The sequence below is a fragment of the Haliotis rubra genome, unplaced genomic scaffold (assembly GCF_003918875.1).
Source record: "Haliotis rubra isolate DU_JTF1 unplaced genomic scaffold, ASM391887v1 Scf1521, whole genome shotgun sequence".
Taxonomy (NCBI): Eukaryota; Metazoa; Mollusca; class Gastropoda; order Lepetellida; family Haliotidae; genus Haliotis; species Haliotis rubra.
Genome location: NW_025765472.1, coordinates 75,172 through 100,000, shown reverse-complemented (window position 1 = coordinate 100,000; position 24,829 = coordinate 75,172). Strand labels below are relative to the sequence as shown.

The following is a 24,829-nucleotide window of genomic DNA, read 5'->3' as shown; positions in this document are numbered from 1 at the left end:
GCACCTCCGGCACAGGATATAGCCAGCAACCCTTACACTTGGCAACAGAATTGAATCTGCGAGAACGTGAATGGCCAAACCGCCAGATCCCCTGGCGACGTTATCCGATAGTCCAGACAACACTGCCTGTCCCCAGAACGTTAATGGGATCTCATTGAGGCGGAGGCGCCAGGCACAGGGTGGACACACTTGCTACTGACCGAGTGAACTTGTTTATGGACTGCTGGCCGTAACCATACCTTGAAGCATTTGTCTTTCCAGGCAATAACAGTAAAGTTTAACACTGATTCTGCTTGCTGCTTGTGTGTCACAAAACCCTTTACCTTTGAATATACTACAGCAGTTCCAGAAAGCATCATATGTTGCTTCTTACCTTGTATTGTCAATTCCAAGTTTGCTTTTCAGGAATTCTGAAATTTGTTTGGACATCTGAGCGTTTTCTTCCGGCCCCATGTTTCGGATACTCCGAAGCTCGGAGTTGGCACATGGGTCAGTCGTACCCCCGTGGCTCATCATCTGGCCTGGATGAATCCTGACCGTAATATACTGAAATAAAGCAACATACTTGTGTAAATGATTGATTATTTTGAAAAATGTGTCAATAATTAAGTTCAGGTAATTATTTAGTAGGTTAGGTCAATGAGGGAATTGAATGAATGATTGAGTAGGTTGGTTCAAGGAGTGAGTTGATTGAATGAATAATTGAGTAGGTTAGGTCAATGAGTGAGCTGAATGAATGACTGAGCAGGTTGAGTGAATGATTTAGCTGAATTAATGGTTGAGCAGGTTAGGTCAATGAGTGAGCTGAATGAATAGTTGAGCAGGTTAGGTCAATGAGTTAGCTGAATGAATAGTTGAGCAGGTTAGGTCAGTGATTAAGTGAGCAGGTTGGGTCAAACATTGAATGAGTGAATGATTGAGTTGAATTAATGGTTGAGCAGGTTGGGGTCAATGATTGAGCTGAATGAATGGTTGAGCAGGTTGGGTCAATGATTGAGCTGAATGAATGGTTGAGCAGGTTGGGTCAATGGTTGAGCGGAATGAATGGTTGAGCAGCTTGGTTCAATGATTGAGCTGAATGAATGATTGAGCAGGTTGGGTCAATGGGAGAGTTGAATGAATGATTGAGTAGGTTGTGTCAGTGAGTGAGCTGAATGAATGGTTGAGCAGGTTGGGTCAGTGAGTGAGCTGAATGGATGATTAAGTATATTGAGTCAATCATTGAGCTGAATGATTGATTGAGCAAGTTGGGTCAGTGAGTGAGATGAATGAATGATTGCGTAAGTTGTGTCAATGAGTGAGCTGAATGAATGACTGAGCAGGTTGAGTGAATGATTTAGCTGAATTAATGGTTGAGCAGGTTAGGTCAATGAGTTGAATAGCGAGCAATGAGTGATGGTTGAGCAGGTTGGGTCAAACATTGAGTTGAATGAATGATTGAGCAGGTTGAGTGAATGATTGAGTTGAATTAATGGTTACAGGTTGGGTCAATGGATTTGAATGAGATTGAATTGAATGATTGAGTTGAATGTGGTTGAGGTTGGGGTCAATGAGTGAGCTGAATGAATGGTTGAGCAGGTTGGGTCATTGATTGAGCTGAATGAATGAATTAGAATGGGATTGAATGAATGATTTAGTAGGTTGGGTCAGTGAGTGAGCTGAATGAATGGTTGAGCAGGTTGGGTCAGTGAGTGAAATGAATGAATGATTTAGTATATTGGGTCAATCATTGAGCTGAATGAATGACTGAGCAGGTTGGGTCAATGATTGAGCTGAATGGATGATTGAGTAGGTTGGGTCAATGATTGAGCTGAGTTAATGATTGAGCAAGTTGGGTCAATGATTGAGCTGAAAGAGTGGTTGAGCAGGTTGGGTCAATGATTGAGCGGAATGAGTGGTTGAGCAGCTTGAGTCAATGATTGAGCTGAATGAATAGTTGAGCAGGTTGGGTCAAACATTGACTTGAATGAATGATTGAGTAGGTTGGGTCAATGAGTGAGCTGAATGAATGGTTGAGTTGGTTGGGTCAATGATTGACCTGAATGAATTGTTGAGCAGCTTGGTTCAATGATTGAGCTGAATGAATGATTGAGCAGGTTGGGTCAATGGGTGAGTTGAATGAATGGTTGAGCAGGTTGGGTCTGTGAGTGAGCTGAATGAATGATTAAGTATATTGGGTCAATCATTGAGCTGAATGATTGATTGAGAAGGTTGGGTCAGTGAGTGAGTTGAATGAATGATTGCGTAAGTTGGGCGAATGAGTGAGTTGAATGAATGACTGAGTATATTGGGTCAATGATTGAGCTGAATGAATGATTGAGTAGGTTGGGTGAAAGATTGAGCTGCATGAATGACTGAGTATATTGGGTCAATAAGTGAGATGAATGAATGACTGAGTAGGTTGGGTCAGTGAGTGAGCTGAATGAATGATTGAGCGGGTTGGGTCAATGATCGAGCTGAATCAATGGTTGAGTAAGTTTGGTCAGTGAGTGAGCTGAATTAATGATTGAGCAAGTTGGGTCAATGAGTGAGCTGAATGAGTGGTTGAGCAGGTTGGGTCAATGATTGAGCTGAATGAATAGTTGAGCAGGTTGGGTCAAAGATTGAGCTGAATGAATAGTTGAGCAGGTTGGGTCAATAAGTGAGCTGAATGAATGATCGAGCAGCTTGGGTCAATGATTGAGCTGAATGAATGATTGAGCAGGTTGGGTCAATGATTGAGCTGGATGAATAATTGAGTAGGTTGGGTCAGTGAGTGAGCTGAATGAATGGTTGAGCAGGTTGGGTCAGTGAGTGAGCTGAATGATTAGTAGAGAAAGTTGGGTCAATTATTGAGTTGAATGAATGATTGAGTAGGTGGGTGATTGGGTGAGTTGGAACTACCCAATACCCATTCATTTCAATATTGGAATTGATCATCCACATGCAGTCGACAAATGGCTTCTTTACCTTGAAATTATCAAATACATTTCTAACATTTTGATCCCCGACCGCGTCATACCAAAAGACGTTAAAATATGGTACATGTTGGTCCCTGCCTGGCGCTCGGCATTAATGGGTACAACAAGGACTGGTCGGCTCGGATTCAGTATAATGTGTCTGAGTGGGGTATTCATGCTTCACTGCGACATGGTATCTAAGTGAGCTAGCACTATAAAACCAGCTTAAGTCTGGGCTAGTACAAGCAGCCGCACATACACATACACACGCATGCACGTCGTCATATGAGCGAAATATTCTCAAGCACGACGTTAAACCCAATTTCACCTCGCCTCACCTGACACAGCGTCAAGGCAGACATGTTGTTTCGGAGGTTTACTCGTTCTTGTCAGTTCATCAATACCACACAGACTGGACTCAGCGATGTGAAAATGTTTTGAAAATCTAACAAAAGTTATCAATACCTAAAATGAATAATAAAATGGCTGAATACCCAATGACTAAACAACATCTTGAGCAATGGTACACAATTTGAACTTTTATGGTAGTACCGTATTTCCTCCACTCCACTAGTGTCTCCCGCCGTGATATTGCTAAAAGCGGCGTAAAACCATACTCACTTACTCACTCCTCCATTAAACATTGGGACGTACATTTCTCCCAGGCAACTTTTTATCATGAATGATAAAGAGGCTGAATACCCAATGACTCAACATCTTTTATTAGTTCTCTAAATCTAGAGCCAGAACATGTTATAGTAGACTCTAGTCGAATTTCTAAGAAATGTGGATTTTAAGGATGCATGAGGCATTTTTGAGTAAAAGCAAACAAACAGCATTTTCTAGGGTAGTTTTTCGTGCTGGGTACGAATCTGTTGTTTGTTAAGCTCAAAAATGCCCAATTATGTCACAAATTTGGGTCAAAGGTCAATGAGTGCAAAATTCAAATTTAAAAAAAGTGTTTTATTTATCATTAATAATGTTACCACAGGATTTCAGAATGTTGGATTTCATGGAAATGCTGAAGGAAAAATTTCGTATTTTCGCAAATAACTCCATTATGGAGCGACTTTTAGTTTTTGCGTGAAGAGCTACTTTTTACAAGCATTTTTGCTCAAAAATGGAAAGCAAGGCTGAAGCTTTTCCTTTTGTTGACAAAATTATATTCCAGGCAAACTGTTTAGATAATGATTTTAGCAACATAATTACCCAATTACCCAATGACGTTATTTTCAATACATTTGATGATCAAACTGCAGACAAAATACGACCAGCCCTAAAGTTTAATACACTTTCCAGCAGTACGAAGCGTCATAGCGTCATTCTCACTGACCTGGAAATACCTATTGTAAGTCCCGTCTGACGGGTAGCTTAGAGCTCTAATTTTATAACACGCAAACATTGACGATGTACGACCTAAATACATACACCGAGTTGTCTGTTTCAGTTAATATCAGCGAGACAGAGAGAGAGAGAGAGAGAGAGAGAGAGAGAGAGAGAGAGAGAGAGAGAGAGAGAGAGAGAGAGAGAGAGAGAGAGAGAGAGAGAGAGAGAGAGAGAGAGAGAGAGAGAGAGAGAGAGAGAGAGAGAGAGAGGCACACAACCAGAGAGAAACACACACAGAGACTTAGACACAGACAGACACACACACACACACACACACGCACGCACGCACACACACAGACAGAGAGAGAGACGGACACACACCACCACACACTCAGACAGACAGAGAGACTGTCACAGACAGAGAACACACACACAGACACACAAACAGAGAAACACACACAGACACTTAGAGACACACACACCCGCACACACAGACACAGAGAGAGACGGACACACACCACTACACACTCAGACAGACAGAGAACACACACACACAGACACACAAACAGAGACCTAGACACACAGACAGACACACACTCACACGCACGCACACACACAGACACAGAGAGAGACGGACACACACCACCACACACTCAGACAGACAGAGAACACACACACACAGACACACAAACAGAGAGAAACACACACAGAGACCTAGACACACAGACAGACACACACACGCACACACGCACACACACAGACACCGAGAGAGACGGACACACACCACCACACACTCAGACAGACAGAGAGACTGTCACAGAGAGAGAACACACACACACAGACACACACACAGACACACACAACCATAGAGAAACACACACAGAGACTTAGACACATATAAACACACACGCACACACACACAAACACAGAGAGAGACGGACACACACCACCACACACTCAGACAGACAGACAGAGAGACTGTCACAGACAGAGAACACACACACAGACACACAAACAGAGAGAAACACACACAGAGACTTAGACACACAGACAGACGCATGCACGCACGCACGCACGCACACACACACACGCGTTTTCGTCTGGTCATTATCCCCTCTGTTAGTTTGATATAACATTGTAATAATCAAATGTCTACTTCAAAGAAAATTGCCTCATACAATTCACAAATAAATAAATGTTTCCCGGGTGCATGGAATCTTAAACTTACTTGTTCCGGTTTCCGAATAGCTTTGGTGATGATTTTTGAGGTTTCCAACAGAAACCCCTCCGGGATGTCCCTAGCTGCCACATTCGTGAAGAGACTAAAAACCGGCATTGCTACGCTGACTCCAACACAAAGTATTTAGTTGACACTCGCCTCTGTCTTCGCTTATATATCAAGAACTTTGTTGTTTGCATTTCCGAAGGGTGTTGTTTGTTTATAGGTTCAAGCTGGTACGTACTGCACCCCAACGTGAATGCAGAGGGGCTGGACAATCGCTGGTATGGACGATTATAATATGCAAACGTGCAGTCGTGTCAGTGGGTCATTGATATGATATACCCTGATAGAAGTCGTTCCAGAAGTTTGTTGCATCAGTGACAAACATGATGTTTGATGCAATTCCCTATTTTACTTGCACCATACGAATTATTTCAGGTGACTTTGCATATGTGAATGACGACTGCCAACGGCAGCTCACCTTCGCGAACACCTGGTATCAGTTTACTGTTTCATAGTGATTCATAAACACATGCTCTATCACATTATAACAATCACATGACTTTCTGGTCCAGACTCGAATGTTGACAAACAACATCGTACAGCTGTATTAAATTACATTTGTGACGTCATTCCATTGTCTGTTCGCTCCATTACTTTTCAGGAATGGAGCGATGTGTACCAGTTTCAAAATAAAACCTTCATTTTGTCATTTTGACATTTAATTTTGATAACAGAAATATTCCCAATACTTCGAATGTAATTTAAGTAGGGTAATATCCTCGTAACTCTCCATTCCTTAAAAATAATGTGCCTCGGCCCCTCCGGGGCCTCGGCTCCATTATTTTTAAGAAATAGGGAGTTACTCGGACATTACCCTCTACGTATTGTTGAAATACATATTCATGTTATAGTCAGAATTGGACAATCGCAGATATGTCTTATGGATGTGGTTGGGTTTTGTCGCTTCTATACCATGATAAACTCACACGAGATGGGTCTCGTTAGCCGCCTCCTACGACAAGCATAGTCGCCTTTTGTGGCAAGCATGGGTTGCTGAAGATCTATTCTACCCCGGATCTTCACGGGTCTCGAAGTTAGTATACAGAGTTGGGTATCCATATTAAGCTGTGGCATGAAGAGCTAGCAATATCAAACCTGCATTAAGCCGGGCCAGTATTACACATACACTTTAGAACTGGGTCAGGGCTTGCTGTTATGCACGCCGTTATGTAAGCTGAAACGGGGGGCACTTTGTTTGTGATATTGCAGATTTCATACCTGTTGACAACGTTTCACGATATAGATGACATGTTACTGACTCAGTCTACTACTCACGGTACTTACTGACATGTGAGAGGTTTATCTGTGTTAATGTGTTGTTGTTTATGAGGTTCCCATTATTCACATAAAAGCAGGCAAAATAGTTTTTCTTATCACAAATAAGAATACAAATCCAGGGATGTGACTAGAATAGATTCATTGGAAATAGATGATATTTTAATACAGATGGTATTTTAACCTTATGGAGATGGACACTCTGATGTTCATTAATGTGCGTTCTCACGGTGTGACTTGTAGTAACAACTTGTAGCATACGACTTGTAGTATACGACTTGTAGTATGCAACTTGTAGTATACGAATTGTAGTAACAACTTGTAGTATACGACTTGTAGTATACGACTTGTAGCATACGACTTGTAGTATACGACTTGTAGCATACGACTTGTAGTAACAACTTGTAGCATACGACTTGTAGTATACGACTTGTAGTAACAACTTGTAGCATACGACTTGTAGTATACGACTTGTAGCATACGCCTTGTAGTAACAACGTGTAGCATACGACTTGTAGTAAGAAATTGTAGCATACGAGTTGTAGTATACGACTTGTAGCATACGACTTGTAGTAACAACTTGTAGCATACGACTTGTAGTAACAACTTGTAGCATACGACTTGTAGTAATAACTTGTTGCATACGACTTGTAGTAACAACTTGTAGCATACGACTTGTAGTAACAACTTGCAGCATACGACTTGTAGTAACAACTTGTAGCATACGACTTGTAGTAACAACTTGTAGCATACGACTTGTAGTATACGACTTGTAGCATACGACTTGTAGCTAAGAGCAGAGATTTTGTAGAATTGCGACTCTATTTGTTTCAGCAGTATTACAGCTGTCGATGTTGTAAACAAACCGAGTCTGCGCCAGACAATTCAGTGATTGTCACCTTGCGATACGAAGACAGAGCATGTGTTATGAATCAGCAGTGATGATACCAGGTGTTCGCGGAAAGGTGAGCGTATCCTGCCCCACCGTTGGCACACGTCATAAACATATGCAAAGTCTACCCAATTGCATCCTCGATAATCTCCAGGGTATACGTTACGATAACTCTCCACTATACCCTGGATGCATCCATTGGCTGGCTCTGCATTCTCACAGTAGCCAATCAGCTAAGCCGCCGTTACAGCCGAGCTTGCCAGTGTCAACAAAGATAGCGGTCGCAGTCGCGAAGGTTTGTTCGCAGTGCCACTCAGATTTTTGGGGAAATATTAAAGACAAATTCACAGATCTGAAACTTTCAAAAAATATATGAAAGAACTCCTTCTACTTCTTATAGAGTACCTCTGCATCAATTGTGTTGCCAAGTGTAAACGGTTAGATAATTTAAGAAGCGAAAGTGCAAGTCCAAACATTGATTACACAACAGTCTCGTTTCCTGTTGACTGGGTTCCGTCCTATTGCGAAACTTAGTACAATATCCAGTATAGAATTTTGAGACCAATTCATTTAACTGGATACATAAATATCGATCAGTACTAAATGATACATCTAGGCACTTGTATAATGCAACACCACGTTCCTTATAATCCTTGCAAACATGTCGTGCAGCGAGCTCTGACAAACAGAAACCTGGAAATCGAGGAAATCTCAAAACTAGGCTCTGCCGCTAGAAAGGTTTGTCGGTCTGGTACTGACTTGATATTATATCAATCACATTGTGCCTTAAAGAACTACATTGAATAAGCGCAAAAAACACATAACAGGTGTAACCAGTGAGCCAGATGCATTGTGAATCATTTTACGACCAAACTGGGGCAGTCTGTGACGTCTTAGTTAAGGTTATGCTGCCTACACCTCGCCATAAAATAAGAAATACGATGCTATTAAAGTTTAAAATTAAAATTCATAAGTAAATACCATTTTCTTATGAAACAAGGAATTGGAATTCAGTGTAACCATGGTTGTTTGTGATGTCTTTTTTGAATTTCACACGAGAAAAATTCGGATCGGCTTAAAAGTAGGTAATTGTCTGAATAGGTTAATGAGACTCATGTTTCAGTTTGGTTGTGAGTGGTACGCTCAACTTCCCAGCGTAGGCACCTGATTGGATAAAAAGCCAGGCAAGGGAGGTAATAAAATCATCGCCCCAAGCCATGGATGCATCCAGGGTATAGTGGAGAGTTATCGTAACGTATACCCTGGAGATTATCGAGGATGACCTAGTTGTTCACCTGAAATAATTTGGGAACGTATGGTACAAGTCAAAATAGGGAATTGCATCGGACATCACGCCTAAGAATCATGCAGAGGTGGATAAGTCCAAAATTTCATATTCACTTGAAATTTTGTCATTCTCTTTATTTGGCCTTGTGAAATGTCATGTCACTCAGAAATGTGTTTCTGTTCTCAATAGTTTTCATTAATTAGCCGTTAATTAAAGTTCTACGAAATTGACCCAGAATCGCGTTTGAAAATGTAAGAAAACACTATTTTTCAGTTGACAATATTGTTAAAACGGTCTACTCCTATTTGTGAGAACTCCCAATTGTGAGACTCCCAGTTATGAGACAGTGGAGTAGGTAATTAACAAACAAAACACACCATACTCCCCTGTCTGATAGAATGGATTAACCCTAGCTAATTACTGATTTGCTATGTAACTGAATCTTGTGGAAGTCTTAATGAAACTTTATAAGATAAATTGATTAACATACACTTTGTGTAGGTAACTTTGTGATCATTTGAAAGAGAAATTAATTTACCTACTCAGATTTACATCCTTCTCCGAAACTACAAGATATAGTTTAAGAAATACAAGTTTCTGCCTCTTATGCCAAATCCTTTTTACCCGGCACTACCCGTTATTATTGTTATTACCTGGATACCATTTTGAACAGAAACAAAGAATTTGAATCTGTCCACGATTATATCATGAAGACACAACGCTTCAAATTTTCTCAGGAAAATACTTAATTTTTACACAACAACCTTCTCATGATTGATTTATATTCCTACAATAGCTTGTTAGACACACACAACTGTAAGTCTCTAATTATGACTAGTTAGAGAATAGTTGTATTTGATATATACTTAAAAATATATTTATGCAATAGTCAATATCGATGACGTCACATCCTCCATTTCATTTTGTATTATAAATTGCATGGGAGCTGTGTTAACATAAGCAGTAATGCTTGATCACCAATTCCAATTCATTTTCATAAATAATAATAAAATATGTTTAAACCGAAATTACTTTCAAACTTCATAATAGTCTATTTCTTCTGTGTAAATAGAACTCATTTCTGGTGTCCCCCGCCGTGATGTTACTGGAATATTGCTAAAAGCGGCGTAAAACCAAACTCAGTCAGTCAGTCAGTGTGTAAATAGAATCTTTGATAATCTATTTCATTAATCTACTCATCAATGACTCCTGTGGGTACTCTTCAACAACTGGGCTGATCCCACTTTCATTGTAGGGATGTGGAAACACCACCTATGTGCACTGAACCATTAATTAATGTGTCTCACAACTGGGAGTTCTCACAAATGGGAGGACACCGTTAAAACCATTCATGCTGTCAGAATTCTTTTAATTTGTATTGATAGAATACATATAACTTTCACTTCAGTTATATTTTGAAGAGTTGATGAGTACAGCTCCATAGCAACGGTTGTCGTTAGTTGGTTGGTTGGTTGTTTGGTAAGTTGCTTAGTAAGTTTAGTTACTAAGTTAAATAAATAATTGAACAAATAAATAAATATATAAATCTAAAAATATAATATACACTAACCCTACTCAGACAAACAGCATTCGGCCATATATTGACTATAAAACATTCTCACTACATATTTCAATTCGAAGATCACATACATACATACATCACATATTCACAACAACATATTCACAAGGCGGGTACACACATGTACAGAGCAAAGGCAAGGAAGGATCTAAAATACACACTAGAGTGAGGATACCATGGAATACAGATATTTACAAAATAGGACAATCATACATCTCCATGACATTTCATCTATGTGTTCAGTAACTGGTATTTCACCTCCAGAAAAGAGAGACATCATTTCATCTTCTGGCAGTAATTCTATTAGTACAGATACACTGACATGAAAAAGATCTAAAACTTTGGAAAAGAACTGATTCCCGTAGTACATATAATGTTCACAATGTAGAATTATATAGCAGTCATAGTCATTACATTTTGAAACTTTTGATTGAGAATAAATGATTTGTACACGAAATCATCAGGTGAGAGTCCAGGTGATGAAGGAGTAAGCATACACTCCGAAAAGTCGTGTTATTCACAATAATGAAGTTGACATTCATAAATCTTGCTTTTCTTATGCATTCCACTTCTAAATGCCCTTTAAAGATTTGAGGTTACACATACTTCACAGTTACAATTGTTTTATTTATTTACAAGCTAGGTCTCCTCAGCAGGGAACACTAATTAGGACTGTTCCATTTCAGCCATGGGTGTTGTCATCCCCTACTTCATTAGTGTCTAAGTTATGGTTGTCTAAGATATGGCTGTCTAAGATATGACTGTCTAAGTTATGGCTGTCTAAGATATGGCTGTCTAAGATATGGCTGTCTACGTTATGGCTGTCTAAGATATGGCTATCTAAGTTATGGCTGTCTAAGTTATGACTGTCTAAGTTATGGCTGTCTAAGTTATGGCTGTCTAAGTTATGGCTGTTTAAGATATGGCTGTCTAAGTTATGGCTGTCTAAGTTATGGCTGTCTAAGATATGGATGTCTAAGATATGGCTGTCTAAGATATGGCTGTCTAACTTATGGCTGTCTAAGATATGGCTGTCTAAGATATGGCTGTCTAAGATATGGCTGTCTAAGTTATGGCTGTCTAAGATATGGCTATCTAAGATATGGCTGTCTAAGTTATGGCTGTCTAAGTTTTGGAAGATAACCCATGGGAACGGTAACGGAGAATAAACACTTGGACAAATTGACATTGACATGGACCTGTCATTAAACCAATTACAAATTTTGATTAGTGATACAAGTTCTATTCCAGCAATGTGACGACAAATCAAGTCTGGACCAGACAATCCTATGATAGATACGATCAACACCGTCCTGGGATCTCAGGCCACCAACACCTGCCGCCAGATCAAATTGGTTGCCTCTCACGACCGGCGGAGATCATATTTACAGGCTACGGTGCAGTTAGAAACATTCTGACTGCAGCCTAAAACAACATTCACTCATAGAAAATGGAACCAATAATTCCAGTTGCACATGTTTAATACAAATCTAGTTGGTCACAGTCTGCATAATTCTCTCTAATAGCAATACAGGAAAATCAATAAATCTGTATTAAAATATACAATTTTCAAATCCATCTTGACTTTTCCGCATATTGGTTCCTCTTTAAAGATAATTCTACAGAAAGCATCCTTCATAGTTTGGAGTGGAAGGCCATGGGAAGAAACGCCAGGTTGTTCGCACATCAAACTGGAAAACTGCATATCCCACAGGGCCGTGTCCTTTACCACTGGATTTGAATTTGGAACAAACGACTGATTCAATTATGTTAATATGTAAGATATTTTTCATCGCGACTGAAAATAATAGTTCCTTACGAAAGTATAGATAATTGACAATGCAACCCGTACAGGTCATATAAAAGCCTTTTGAAAATGTAACTGTATTTAATTAACCGTTTTATTTTGCTTCATGACATTATTCAAATTACCTCAGCAGAATAAGCATTAGTATGTTAAAGGGAAATACAACGACCTGATACATTTTAACGCCCCTACTTCAGTGGTGATTCCTAGAAGCTTTACATCAGTAGGTGCTCTCCTGTTACATTGACTCATCACCAGTGTGCGAAACAGTTTCCGAACTTTGCTAGCCAGTCGTGCTAGCTATGCCTGAAAGTTACCAGCCCTCAAAATAATTCACAGCTCGAAATTTGAATGTAGAAACTAAGAAAAGATTACAAAAAAGGTAAAATACCATTATTTATCAGGCCACAATCTTGCATGATTAAAAAGTATAATATAACTTAACAAGTCCGAGAGAGTCAAATATTTAAAAAATGACCCATGGAAATTCACAAGCCAGTCGGGTCAGTGACTGTGGAGATTTTCTGGTCCGACTAGACTTTTACTAGTCCCGGGCTAGCGGGCCAGTGGCTATTTCGCACACTACTCATCACACAGATGCTGCTGGTGGAGAACATTTTAATCATAAGGTTGAGAGTGACAACTCCTCACTACTGACACTACAGATAATCATGTGATGATTGGTGTCTTTGAAGGTTACATTAAAGCCGCCCATTTCGGGTCTTTCACCAGCTCCCCAAACGTGGTCCCACCATACCCAACCTCACACAGCTCCATGTTGGTGAATTTGATGTAGTTCCTGAAAACAGAGAAAAAATAATCAGAATTTTCACTCTACTTGTGGCAGCTGGCCAACCCATATGGCGACGTTTTCAGCAAAAATATCAAGGAACAGACCCTCCCCGTAGTGGCCGCCCACCCGTAACGACCCCACGTCAAGACAGATGGATTCGAACCACGCACCTCAGACACAGGTTCCAGCCAGCAACCCTCACAAACCGTACCATAATTTGCAATAGAATTGAGTCTGAGAGAGCATTTTTCCCAACGTGAATGTCATCCGTGCCAGACACCAATTCCGACGGGCAATTCTGTCTCCTGAACATCGACGTCTCCAGGGTAGCAGACAACACCTCTTTATCGTTCTTGCATCAGAACAGCCTTGGGGTGACGTTTCATCCCGATAACGCCAGACCACACGTTGTTGCAGCGGTATCTTATTCAGAACAACGTTAATGTGTTCCCTGGACCGCAAGATGCCCTGGTCTGCCAGCAGTTGGACACTTCTGGGGTGGGATGGAGCGACGTTTACGACGTCATCCGAATAGTCCAGACAACGCTGCCTGTCCCCAGGGGCTCCTTTCACGAAGTAACCTTTACCAAGGTTAACCTTACCTACCATTCTTTAACATTGCACTAAGGTTACCTTGGTGACTTACGATCACCTTAGTGCTTTGTGAAAGGAGACCCAGGGTGCCGTTGTAGAAAGCGATCTTAGCGCTAAGGTGACCGTAACTCCCATAACTTAACATAGACTTTAGGTAGCTTAGCGCTAAGGTTGTTTTGTACAACAGTACCCAGGACAACGCTGCCTGTCCCCAGGACTTTAACGGATCTCATTGAGGCGGAGGGGTCAGCCACAATGTGGACTCACTTGCTACTGACCGAGTGAACTTGCGTATGGACTGCTGGCCGTAACCATACCTTGAAGCATTGTCTTTCCAGGTAATAAGAGTAAAAGTTTAACACTGATTCTGCTTGCTGCTTGTGTGTCACTAAACCCTTTCCCTGTGAATATACTACAGCAGTTCCAGAAAGCACCATCTATTGCTTCTTACCTTGTATTGTCAATACCAAGTTTGCTTTTTAGGAATTCTGAAATTTCCTTGGACATCTGTATGTTTTCCTCGGCACTTATGTGTCCAATAGCCTGGAGCTCGGAGTTGGCACATGGTTCCGACGTCCCCCCGTGGGTCATCATCTGACCTGGGTGAATCCTTACCGTTATATACTGAAATGAATGAATGATTTATTTTTTTTAGAAATGCGTCAGTGATTAAGTTGAGTGAATGATTGATTAGTTTGGGTCACATTTTTTAGGGGCATTTTAGAAGTTGGGACGTACAATATTACACAAACTTTATGGATAACAACTTCTTAAGTTTCGTGAGTGCGACGTTTCGATACAGATTCTTGTACCGTTGTCAAGCAGGAATGTAACATGAAGGTAAGGGGATGTATATATACTGAATGTAACAAAGAAAACAACATAATTAACATGGCGTGGAAGCCATAGATGTACAAATCGAAAGGGGGAAGTTTGAAAAAATGATATACAGTAGTTTCGGCTTTATTGGAGGAGTGCACCATAAGCGGATGGAGTGACGCTTCCTCGGTCTCGATTGCTCGTGGGCTTTTGGCGTTTCTTGTGGATGGCTTCGGTGAGCTTGCGTTTACTGAAGTCCGTTTCATTGTTAAGAAATTGTTATCCATAAGTTTGTGGAAGTCGCGGTGGCTGAGCGGGTTAGGCGGCTGACTTTGTGTGCTGGCGATTTGGTGCCTGACTCTGAAGGTATGGGTTCGAATCCCGGATGAGACTCAACCCAACAAAAGTACTAGAATCTGTACTTTACTAAGAAAGTGTAATCCCAAATATAACACATGTTACATCCATAAGTTTGTTCAATATAGTTTGGGTCAGTGATTCAGTTGATTGAATGATTGAATAGGTTGGGTCATTGAGTAAGTTGAATGACTGATAAATTGAAACGACCAGATATCCACTCTTTTCAAAATCAGAATTTATCATCCACAAGCAGTACACAAGTGGCACCCTTACCCTACCCTTTTTTTTAAACGACCACTCGAAAGTTTCCAGTGTCTATGGAAATGTTTGTGGTGTACTGCAAGTCCCAAGGGTACACGAGAGCTCTAGATGAGTTGATCTATTTTTTATAAATTCGATCAAAATCACGATTACGAACTTGCTTTAGTTTTTCAAATGTGTACAAATATACATGAACACCATCTCAGACATAACTTTTACACCGTCGTTTAAAAGTTATCTACATTCCGAGGCAGAACGTTTAACCGAAACCCGACGTTTACCGTTATCGGATTCCCTATACACTGCGTCTTATGAAGACAATACGTTAACCTGTTATCAGAAGCCATAACAGACACCAACCCGTGAAGATCAGGGTTAGAATTGATCTTAAGTAACCCATGCTTGTCGTAAGAGGCGACTAACGGGATCGGGTGGTCAGGCTCGCTGACTTGGTTGACACAAGTCATCGTATCCCAATTGCGTAGATCGATGTTCATGTTGTTGATCACTGGATTGTCTGGTCCAGATTCGATTATTTACAGACCGCCGCCATATAGTTAGAATATTCCTGAGTGCGGCGTAAAACTAAATTCACTCACTCATAACAGACACCATTGCATCAGAGCAACGCACGAGTCTAAAATAGTAAGTAATTGAGTGAGTGAGCTGTTAGCAATATTCCAGCAGTATCACGGCGAGGGACACCATAGATGGGCTTCACACATTGTACTCATGTGGAGAATCACACCCAGGTGTTCGGTGTGACGAGCGAACGCTGTAGCCACTTATCTACCCCACCGTCCCAAAATAGTAATGAAGATAACATCGATATGATCGATTTGCTTCGTTTTACCTAGTAGTCGACAGTAGTCGTTGCCATCTATTAACAAACTTACAAAGCGATAACATTTAATAATAGGGGGACGTTATTTTCTATAAATTTTAGAATTAAACTGCAGACAAAATACGACCAGATATGAAACGTTAATACCCATCCCAGCAGAACGAAGCGTCATTTCCACTGACCTCGATCTGTAAATATCTCTTAACCACGTCTGTCGGGTAGAGCAGTTTTATTTTGGACAAAGCAAATGACCTCGATCTGTAAATATCTCTTAACCACGTCTGTCGGGTAGAGCAGTTTTATTTTGGACAAAGCAAATATTGACGATGTTCGTCCTAAATACTGCGAAGCATTCCTGGTCCCAAACCACGCAGTCCACTTTACAAGCAACATCAACTGTGATGTGTATTTACAACTGGAAAAGGGCGGTGGGGTAGCCTAGTGGTTAAAGCGTTCGCTCGTCACGCTGAAGGCCCGGGTTCCATTCCCCGCACACATGGGTACAATATGTGAAACCCGTTTCTGGTGTCCCTGCCGTGATATTACTGGAATATTGCTAAAAGTGCTGTAAAACCATACTCACTCACTCACTACAACTTGAAGAGAGTTTAGCAGCTTGAGCTATGTTTGAGCGGGTCATTTTCCCAATGTAGTATATTTCGGGTTACATCAGTGATGTGCCCGCACAGAAAACTACAGAATTACAAGAAAACACAAAAGGACGGTTTCCTTAATAACGCATTTGGCACAATACACAAATAATCTTCTTTGGCTCAAAATGATACCTGTTAAAAAGATGGCGCCAGAGAGAGGATCAGGCAACATGGCTATGTGATGAGACAGACAGACAGACAGATATAGTTTATTAAAGTGTCACGTGAACGATTACATGAAATAAAATACACAATAGACGCAGTAAAATACGTTTATTTCTAACCTGGGGTACGTCGTACAATGAATATCTAGTGTACCCTCAACGTGTTTGGATAACTGCCTCTATTCTAGGTCTGATACGTCATCATACACAAGCTGAACTTGAACATAATTCTGTTAGCGGTCAACATATTTAGGGATGCTGTAATAATATGGGTAATCGACGCATCTTCAAATGCAATGACCACAGTATTGACATCATAGCTTTTATGGAAGAGGCTTTGAAAACACGAACATTGCGTGACATTGCAGCAATTTTATCTAAATATGTTAAGATCTTTTAAGGTGGAATAGATTTGAAGTAAATGATGTCTATTTGACTGTAAAATATTTGCTTTGAGTGAGTGAGTGCTTAGAAAGGCGATTTTAAACAGAACAGTGCAGTCCGACATTGCGTCATGATATACCATTTTTAAACTCAGCAATTTTAAACTGAACATCTCTTGGTTTTCATTTATAGACCATTGGTTAAACAACTTTAGTTTTTGGGATTACACAACTCGTTTACAGAACATTGACTTACCATGATTAAACTCAACAATTCTTGGTTTTCTTGGGTTAACCAACGTATTTATAGAGCATAGATATATATCATCATTAAGCGTAACAACTATCGGGTTTTTTGGTTAAAAAGTTCATTTAATATGGCATTGATCTATCATGATTAAACTCAACAACTTTCGGTTTTCGTGGGTTAAACAACTCATTTGTTGAGCATTTTACCAATAATAACAGATTAAGGCAAACAATGAAATAAAACCATTACTACCAGCGACGATTGGTATCTAACATTCAATGCTTGTTGTAAGAAGTTATTTAATGGATTAGATGGTAAGATTACCTTGTTGAATGTGTGCCATCATACCTTACATCGTGTGCTCATAACATCAATCACTAATTCTCTGGTCCTAACCCTTTACAGGTCACCCGTGAAGGTCCGGGTTAGAATAAACCTTCAGTAAGCCATGCCTGTCGTAAGTGGCGACTAACGGGCAGACTCGATTATATACAGACCGCCTGCCAGATCGATATGCTGTTGATCTCGACTCGATTATTTAGCTCGAATATAGCTGAGTGTGGTGTAAAACTAAACTCACGCACTTACTCTTTACAGGTCAGTATGGCACAACTGGAATTTACCGTATTAAACACCAGCCTCACACAAAATCACCCACAAGAAGCAAGTGGTTAAGGTAGTCCCCGTTTTACGGCTCTTGTGTTCAAACATCATCTTGATTAATGACGCCAGACCCAAAGATGAAGTGTATTCAAGTATCGTAGACCTCTATGCAGATTCCAGGCTACGTTATCAGTCCCTAGCAGAGTATGAATTTCGTGGCGACATCGTGGGACGTCGGCCAGGTTGAGAGTGACTCGACTGAATACGTTTTACTATATATCATTTATGGGGACTGACGCCTGGATTGAAATCCCAATTATTATTTTCATTATGATATTCTTTTCTGTTTCCTGAACCACACACACAGACACACACGCACACACACACACACGCACGCCCCCCCCCCCGACACACGCACAGACAGACACGCACGCACGCGCGCGCACACTCACACACACACACACACACACACACACACACACACACACACACGCGCGCGCGCACACACACAAAAGCTCCACCAAAAGTCCAAAACATGTCTTTGATATCAAGACATGTTTTGGACTTTTTTTGGAGCTTGTGTGCGTTCGTGCGTGCATGCGTGCGTGCTTGCGTGCGTGCGGGTCTTGTGTGTGTCTGTGTCTGTGTCTTTTTGCCTTGTCATTTTCTCTCAGTTTTGATAGGACTAGTGTAACAATCAAATTTCGACTTCAAAGAACATTGGCTATTCACAGACATGTTGTGGCTTCGAATAATGTTTCTTTCTGGTGCATTGAAATATAGACTTGAAACTTGAAAACTTGAACTTACACTTTCTGGTTTCCGAATGGCTTTGGAGATAATCTTTGTGGTTTCAGACAGAAACCCCTTTGGGATGGCACTTGCTGCCACGTTCGTGAAGAGAAGAAAACACGGCATGGCTATCCTTACTCCGAGACACAAACGTTTTAGCTGTCACTCGTTTCTGTCCCCGCTATATATATGAAGACCTTTGTTGTTTTGCAAATCAGCCGGGTGTTGCTGGTATTTGGTTAAGCCGGGTCGCACTGCACTCCAACGAGTATGAGATAACACAAATATATACTATCCCCCAAAAGAAACGCATAGGCGATTGGTATTTTTTAAAATCTATTAATTACCTATTGTGTTCAAACAATCGTCAAAATATGTAACAAAAGTGTTGATAACATGATTTTACACAATTGCACAAGTACAAAATCGAGTTTACCTGAAAATGTTGATCTTGATGAGATTTCGTACAAGGATTAAAAAGGCATCGCCACAACGCAACAGAAATCACCTTCCAGTTGAAATTGTGCAGTAAAGAGCATGCACTGTCTGGCAATAAAATTCCAGATTACTTTCGGAAATTGGCATTCGTTTTGAAGGAGTTTCAAGGTCAAATCCCCACGCGACGTCTTGACTCTGCGACACGGAACATCGCCATTGAAAGAATGGAGATTATCAGCACGAAATCACGGCTTGCAGCTCGTTGCAACCAAACAGGTATAACAAATGACCGTCCCCGTACAGGCAGACCTCGAGTCACCACTGCAGCCCAAGATCGGTACATCCGGGTACTACATTTGCGTGATCGTACTGCCACGGGTGAGAGCACAGCAGCCAGGGTGCCTGGACTTTGGAGGATATCCGGTCAATCTGTACGGAACAGGTTGAAAGAGATTGGTCTGAGGGCCAGGAGACCCGACGTCGGGACCGTGCTACGTCGTCACCATCGCGCTCAACGTCTTCGTTATCTAAGAGTATCCACTTGGTTGTATAGACATTCCCTTCTTCTAAACTGGTGTAAAAATCCATGCACTAAAGTCTATTTGTGGACGAGTTATACATGTTTGAAAACACAACATTTTCGCAACAGATTTCTGGCCTATGCGTTTCTTTTTTTGGATAGTATATTCACTTGGGCAACCATATTACCCGACTCCGATGCATATGTGTACCTCGAACTTTGACCAAACAAACGTTTCTGAAGGAGCCCATAGAGTAGACTGGCGATGTGTAATAAACTTGAAGAATACATGAACATTGCGCTAACTTAGTTTTGTTATCTCCATGTTTAGATATTTCACGTATAGGTTTAAAGTAAGTGATATTTAAGACTCAGTGGGATCGTGTGTTCAGTTTACACTTTATCCAAATCAGTCGATTTTTATATGCGACAGTGCAGTCTCTCTTGTCAATGGGTCATTGATATGATATACCCTGATAGAAGTTGTTCGATCAAGGTTACAACATTCCGTACAGTTTTCAAGACGTTTTATGGTAGACATGTGGAGGATATTTCCATGTTTGATGCACCAGTGACAAAATGATGCCCGATGCAATTCCCTATTTTGACTTATACCATACGTTCCCGAATTATTTCAGGTGAACAACTGGCTTGTCTTTGTATATGTTTAAGTGCAACATGCACATGTCAAATAAAAGTATTCATGATTTAAGAATCTGCTGTACTTCAGCAGACTAAGAGTTATTATGTTCAAGGTGGAATACAATAATTGTTCGACCATGTGAGTAAACCGAGGAAATGAAAGAATAAATCAAGTGAATGATTGAGTAAGCAGAGGAAATGAAAGAATAAATCAAGTGAATGATTGAGTAAGCCGAGGAAATGAAAGAGTAAATCAACTGAATGATTGAATAAGCAGAGGAAATGAAAGAATAAATCAAGTGAATGATTGAATAAGCAGAGGAAATGAAAGAATAAACCAAGTGAATGATTGAATAAGCTGAGGAAATGAAAGAATAAATCAAGTGAATGATGGAATAAGCAGAAGAAATGAAAGAATAAACCAAGTGAATGATTGAGTAAGCAGAGGAAATGAAAGAGTAAATCAAGTGAATGATTGAATAAGCAGAGGAAATGAAAGAATCAATCAAGTGAATGATTGAGTAAGCCGAGGAAATGAAAGAGTAAATCAAGTGAATGATTGAATAAGCAGAGGAAATGAAAGAATAAATCAAGTGAATGATTGAATAAGCAGAGGAAATGAAAGAATAAACTAAGTGAATGATTGAATAAGCTGAAGAAATGAAAGAATAAATCAAGTGAATGATTGAATAAGCAGAAGAAATGAAAGAATAAACTAAGTGAATGATTGAATAAGCAGAGGAAATGAAAGAATAAATCAAGTGAATGATTGAATAAGCTGAGGAAATGAAAGAATAAACAAAGTGAATGATTGAGTAAGCAGAGGAAATGAAAGAGTAAATCAACTGAATGATTGAATAAGCTGAGGAAATGAAAGAATAAATCAAGTGAATGATTGAATAAGCAGAAGAAATGAAAGAATAAACCAAGTGAATGATTGAATAAGCAGAGGAAATGAAAGAATAAATCAATTGAATGATTGAATAAGCTGAGGAAATGAAAGAATAAACCAAGTGAATGATTGAGTAAGCCGAGGAAATGAAAGAATAAATCAATTGAATGATTGAATAAGCTGAGGAAATGAAAGAATAAACCAAGTGAATGATTGAGTAAGCCGAGGAAATGAAAGAGTAAATCAACTGAATGATTGAATAAGCAGAGGAAATGAAAGAATAAACCAAGTGAATGATTGAATAAGCTGAGGAAATGAAAGAATAAATCAAGTGAATAACTGAATAAGCTGAGGAAATGAAAGACGATCAAGCTCAACGATCAAGCTCAACCACTTTGGGTTTTGTTGTGTCTGTGTGTGTCTTTACTATCCTGAAAAGACCCAACAGATTCACAATGAAAGGTGGAGTCAGTGTATATCAGGTCATTGTGACCTGACAATAAATATTCAAGGTCATTGAGTCTCATATCAATTTCATGCTTACACAGTGAAAAGCACACCAAATATATTCTGACCCAGTTTGCACATAGTGGTGTATCGTTTCCTTTTCCAGTTTGAATATATAAGACAACCATATATCAATGGTTGTGGCACCCATTTTAAGATGCTCGTAAGATTGCACCACTTCAATATAATTTAGCGAGAGGTTTATTATGTAATTGTACAGCTTCAAGCATGCCCTGATGTGTCTCTGTGTGTCCGGTGTATGTGTCCTTGTGTCTAGTGTATGTGTCCGTGTGCGTAGTGTGTGTCTGTCTGTGTGTCTTGTGTATGTGTCTCGTTTGTGTTCGTGTCTTTGTCTGTCTCTGCCTGTGTCTCCGTGTACCTGGTGTATGTGTCCGTGTCCGTGTGTGCCTGTGTCTCCGTGTACCTGGTGTATGTGTCCGTGTCCGTGTGTGCCTGTGTCTCCGTGTATCTGGTGTCTGTGTCTGCCTGTGTCTGTGTGTATAGTGTGCGACCGTGTCTGTGTGTCTCTGTCTGTGTGTATAGTGTGCGACCGTGTCTGTGTGTGTGTGTCTGCCTGTGTCTCCGTGTATCTGGTGTATGTGTCCGTGTCTGTGTGTATAGTGTGCGACCGTGTCTGTGTGTCTGCCTGTGTCTCCGTGTATCTGGTGTAGGTGTCCGTGTCTGTGTGCCTGCCTGTGTCTCCGTGTATCTGGTGTATGTGTCCGTGTCTGTGTGTATAGTGTGCGACCGTGTCTGTGTGTCTGCCTGTGTCTCCGTGTATCTGGTGTATGTGTCCGTGTCTGTGTGTCTGTGTCTGCCCGTGTCTCTGGTGTATGTGTCCGTGTCTGTGTGTATAGTGTGCGACCGTGTCTGTGTCTGCCTGTGTCTCCGTGTATGTGGTGTATGTGTCCGTGTATGTGTGTCTGTGTCTGCCTGTGTCTCCGTGTCTCTGGTGTATGTGTCTGTGTCTGTGTGCATAGTGCGCATAGTGCGCGTCCGTGTCTGTGTGTCTGTCTCTGCCTCTGCCTGTGTGTCTGGTGTATGTGTCCCTGTCTATGTCTGTGTGCCAGTACCTGTGTGACCAGTAAGGATTTGCCTCAATAACAACAACAATTAGCAAACATTGAAATATGGAAATTTCCTCTCCATCCAGCCATGATTGTCTCTTATTCCTCAGGTGTGTCAGAGCGTATGTGCGCACGTAGGCATGCGTGTGTATGTTTATATATTGTCATACCTTGAATACCTTCTCAACTGTAATCACATGAATATCATTTCTTAATGTTTTTTTAGTTATATGTGATAGCTCATAAAGATGTTACAGCAACGTAGAATCATGTCCCAAGGCCGGACCCATGCTGAGCCGTGATGTCGGTCTGCATTACAGGTCACAGTGACCTGGTAATAAATCTTCAGTCACGGAGCCTCATATCAATTTACACAAGAACAAGCATATCAACAAACAAATAATTCTGACGAAGAATCCCCACAACCGTCTATCGTTGGCTTTTTAAGTGAAAATGTTTTAAACTGGCAAGACTAGCTTTAAAATGTTTGTCAGTTTTTGACACAATAATATGACGTAAAAAGGGGTTGATAGTGTGTGTGTTTTTAAAAATGACCAAAATGTCCTGATGTGAAGCATCTTGACGTCTGGTCAGTTTCTTCCCTTTACTCTTTATATAAAATATTTTAGCATTATCAAAAGTTAGTCAAATTTCTGCCTAAAACATTGACCATTTAAATAAAATATTTCAGTTAGGAAATTAATGTCCTGCTTCTGCACGAAAGCTGAAACTTACATTTTCCGGTTTCCGAATGGCTTTGGAGATGATTTTTGTGGTTTCTGACAGAAACCCCTTTGGGATGGCACTTGCTGCCACATTCGTGAAGAGAAGAAATGTCGGCATGGTTATACTGACTCCGAGACTCAAGGTTGTCTATGTATGTCTTGGCTCGGGTTTCGTTGTATGAACTTTAGTCTGTCTCACTGTCCTTGAACGATATTATTTTTTTTCCGCCAAGACCAATCTGTTATGTATCGTATGTTTTAAAGGAGCTCTGAAAGGAGCAAGTCAAGATTTTCCTCAGTTAAGAGTGAGTGAGGGAGTATAAATTTGCGCCGCTTTTAGCAATAATCCAGCAATATCACGGCGGGGGACACCTGGAAGGGGCTTCACACATTGTATGTTGGGAATCGAACCCGGGTCTTCGGCGTGACGAGCGAACACTTTAACCACAAGGCTACCCCACCACCCCATCACCAACAAGAAAACTCACTTCAAGGGACAGGTTACAGGGTAAACATATTGAAATGTCATGGCTTGCTGGACGTATATCTTCGCAGTGAATCTTCCATCCCATTGGGCTACTTTTCTATTTGAATGTCACTTTCTGCTTCTACCAAACTTATATATTTTCATAGGCTAAGCATCAGTGAGGGTGGGACGAAACTGTGAACTTCGGATCCAGTGAAGACAATATGCATTGTTTAACCCTTACTAATATCATTTCTATAATACACTCTTCAAAAAAAGAAACGTATAGGTGATTTTGAGAATATTGGACTCATGTAGCTGCGGCAAAAATACAAATATATTATTTCTTTCCAAAACGTTATCGTTGTGTGATTGTAAACAACGTCAGCGCCAAAACGCAGCAACTTAATCTTTCCCCCTTGTTTTAGAAGCGTTTGAAGAAAAGCATGCGGTATCGATCACTATAAAAAGGTAAACGTTATGTTGAATTTTGTCATTCGTTTTGCCTGGAAAAGAAGAAATCATCATGCCACGACTGAATGCCACCAATCGAAACATCGCCTTGAGGCAGGGGAGATCGCCCGTGAAGCGGCCGTCCAAGAGTTATTTATACCACCCAATACCAGGACCGCTACATCCGGGTTGCTCACATGTCACCGTCTTGC

At 40.6% G+C, this 24,829-nt stretch overlaps 2 protein-coding genes across 3 annotated transcripts in view; both read right to left on the bottom strand.

Moving 5' to 3' along the window:
* LOC124270520 (macrophage migration inhibitory factor-like) overlaps positions 1-24,829 on the bottom strand; it is a 39,231-nt gene that overhangs the window by 877 nt on the left and 13,525 nt on the right. Inside the window, exons 1-2 of one of the 2 annotated variants that reach the window (XM_046705539.1) lie at positions 5,494-5,751; positions 374-546 (exon numbers count right to left, since the gene is read on the bottom strand). The exons of the other annotated variant lie outside the window; for it this stretch is intronic. Coding sequence (XP_046561495.1) covers positions 374-546; positions 5,494-5,601 — 281 coding nt within the window. The 5' untranslated portion in view covers positions 5,602-5,751. Of the gene's footprint in view, positions 1-373; positions 547-5,493; positions 5,752-24,829 lie in introns of those variants that run through there. 2 annotated transcript variants of the gene reach the window in all.
* LOC124270522 (macrophage migration inhibitory factor-like) lies at positions 12,048-19,093 on the bottom strand. The gene is made up of 3 exons (XM_046705542.1): positions 18,926-19,093; positions 14,230-14,402; positions 12,048-13,190 (listed from the first exon to the last, which is right to left on the bottom strand). The coding sequence occupies exons 1-3, from the start codon at positions 19,031-19,033 to the stop codon at positions 13,088-13,090; spliced, it is 384 nt and encodes a 127-aa protein (XP_046561498.1). The 5' UTR covers positions 19,034-19,093; the 3' UTR covers positions 12,048-13,087.

Excerpts from the sequence above, each read along its gene's own strand:
- LOC124270522 (XM_046705542.1), bottom strand. The coding sequence starts at position 19,033 with ATGCCGTGTTTTCTTCTCTTCACGAACGTGGCAGCAAGTGCCATCCCA. Across the intron at positions 14,403-18,925 it reads CCATTCGGAAACCAGAAAGT|TATATAACGGTAAGGATTCA; the intron begins GTAAGTTCAAGT and ends CATTCATTTCAG. Across the intron at positions 13,191-14,229 it reads CTTGGTATTGACAATACAAG|GAACTACATCAAATTCACCA; the intron begins GTAAGAAGCAAT and ends CTCTGTTTTCAG.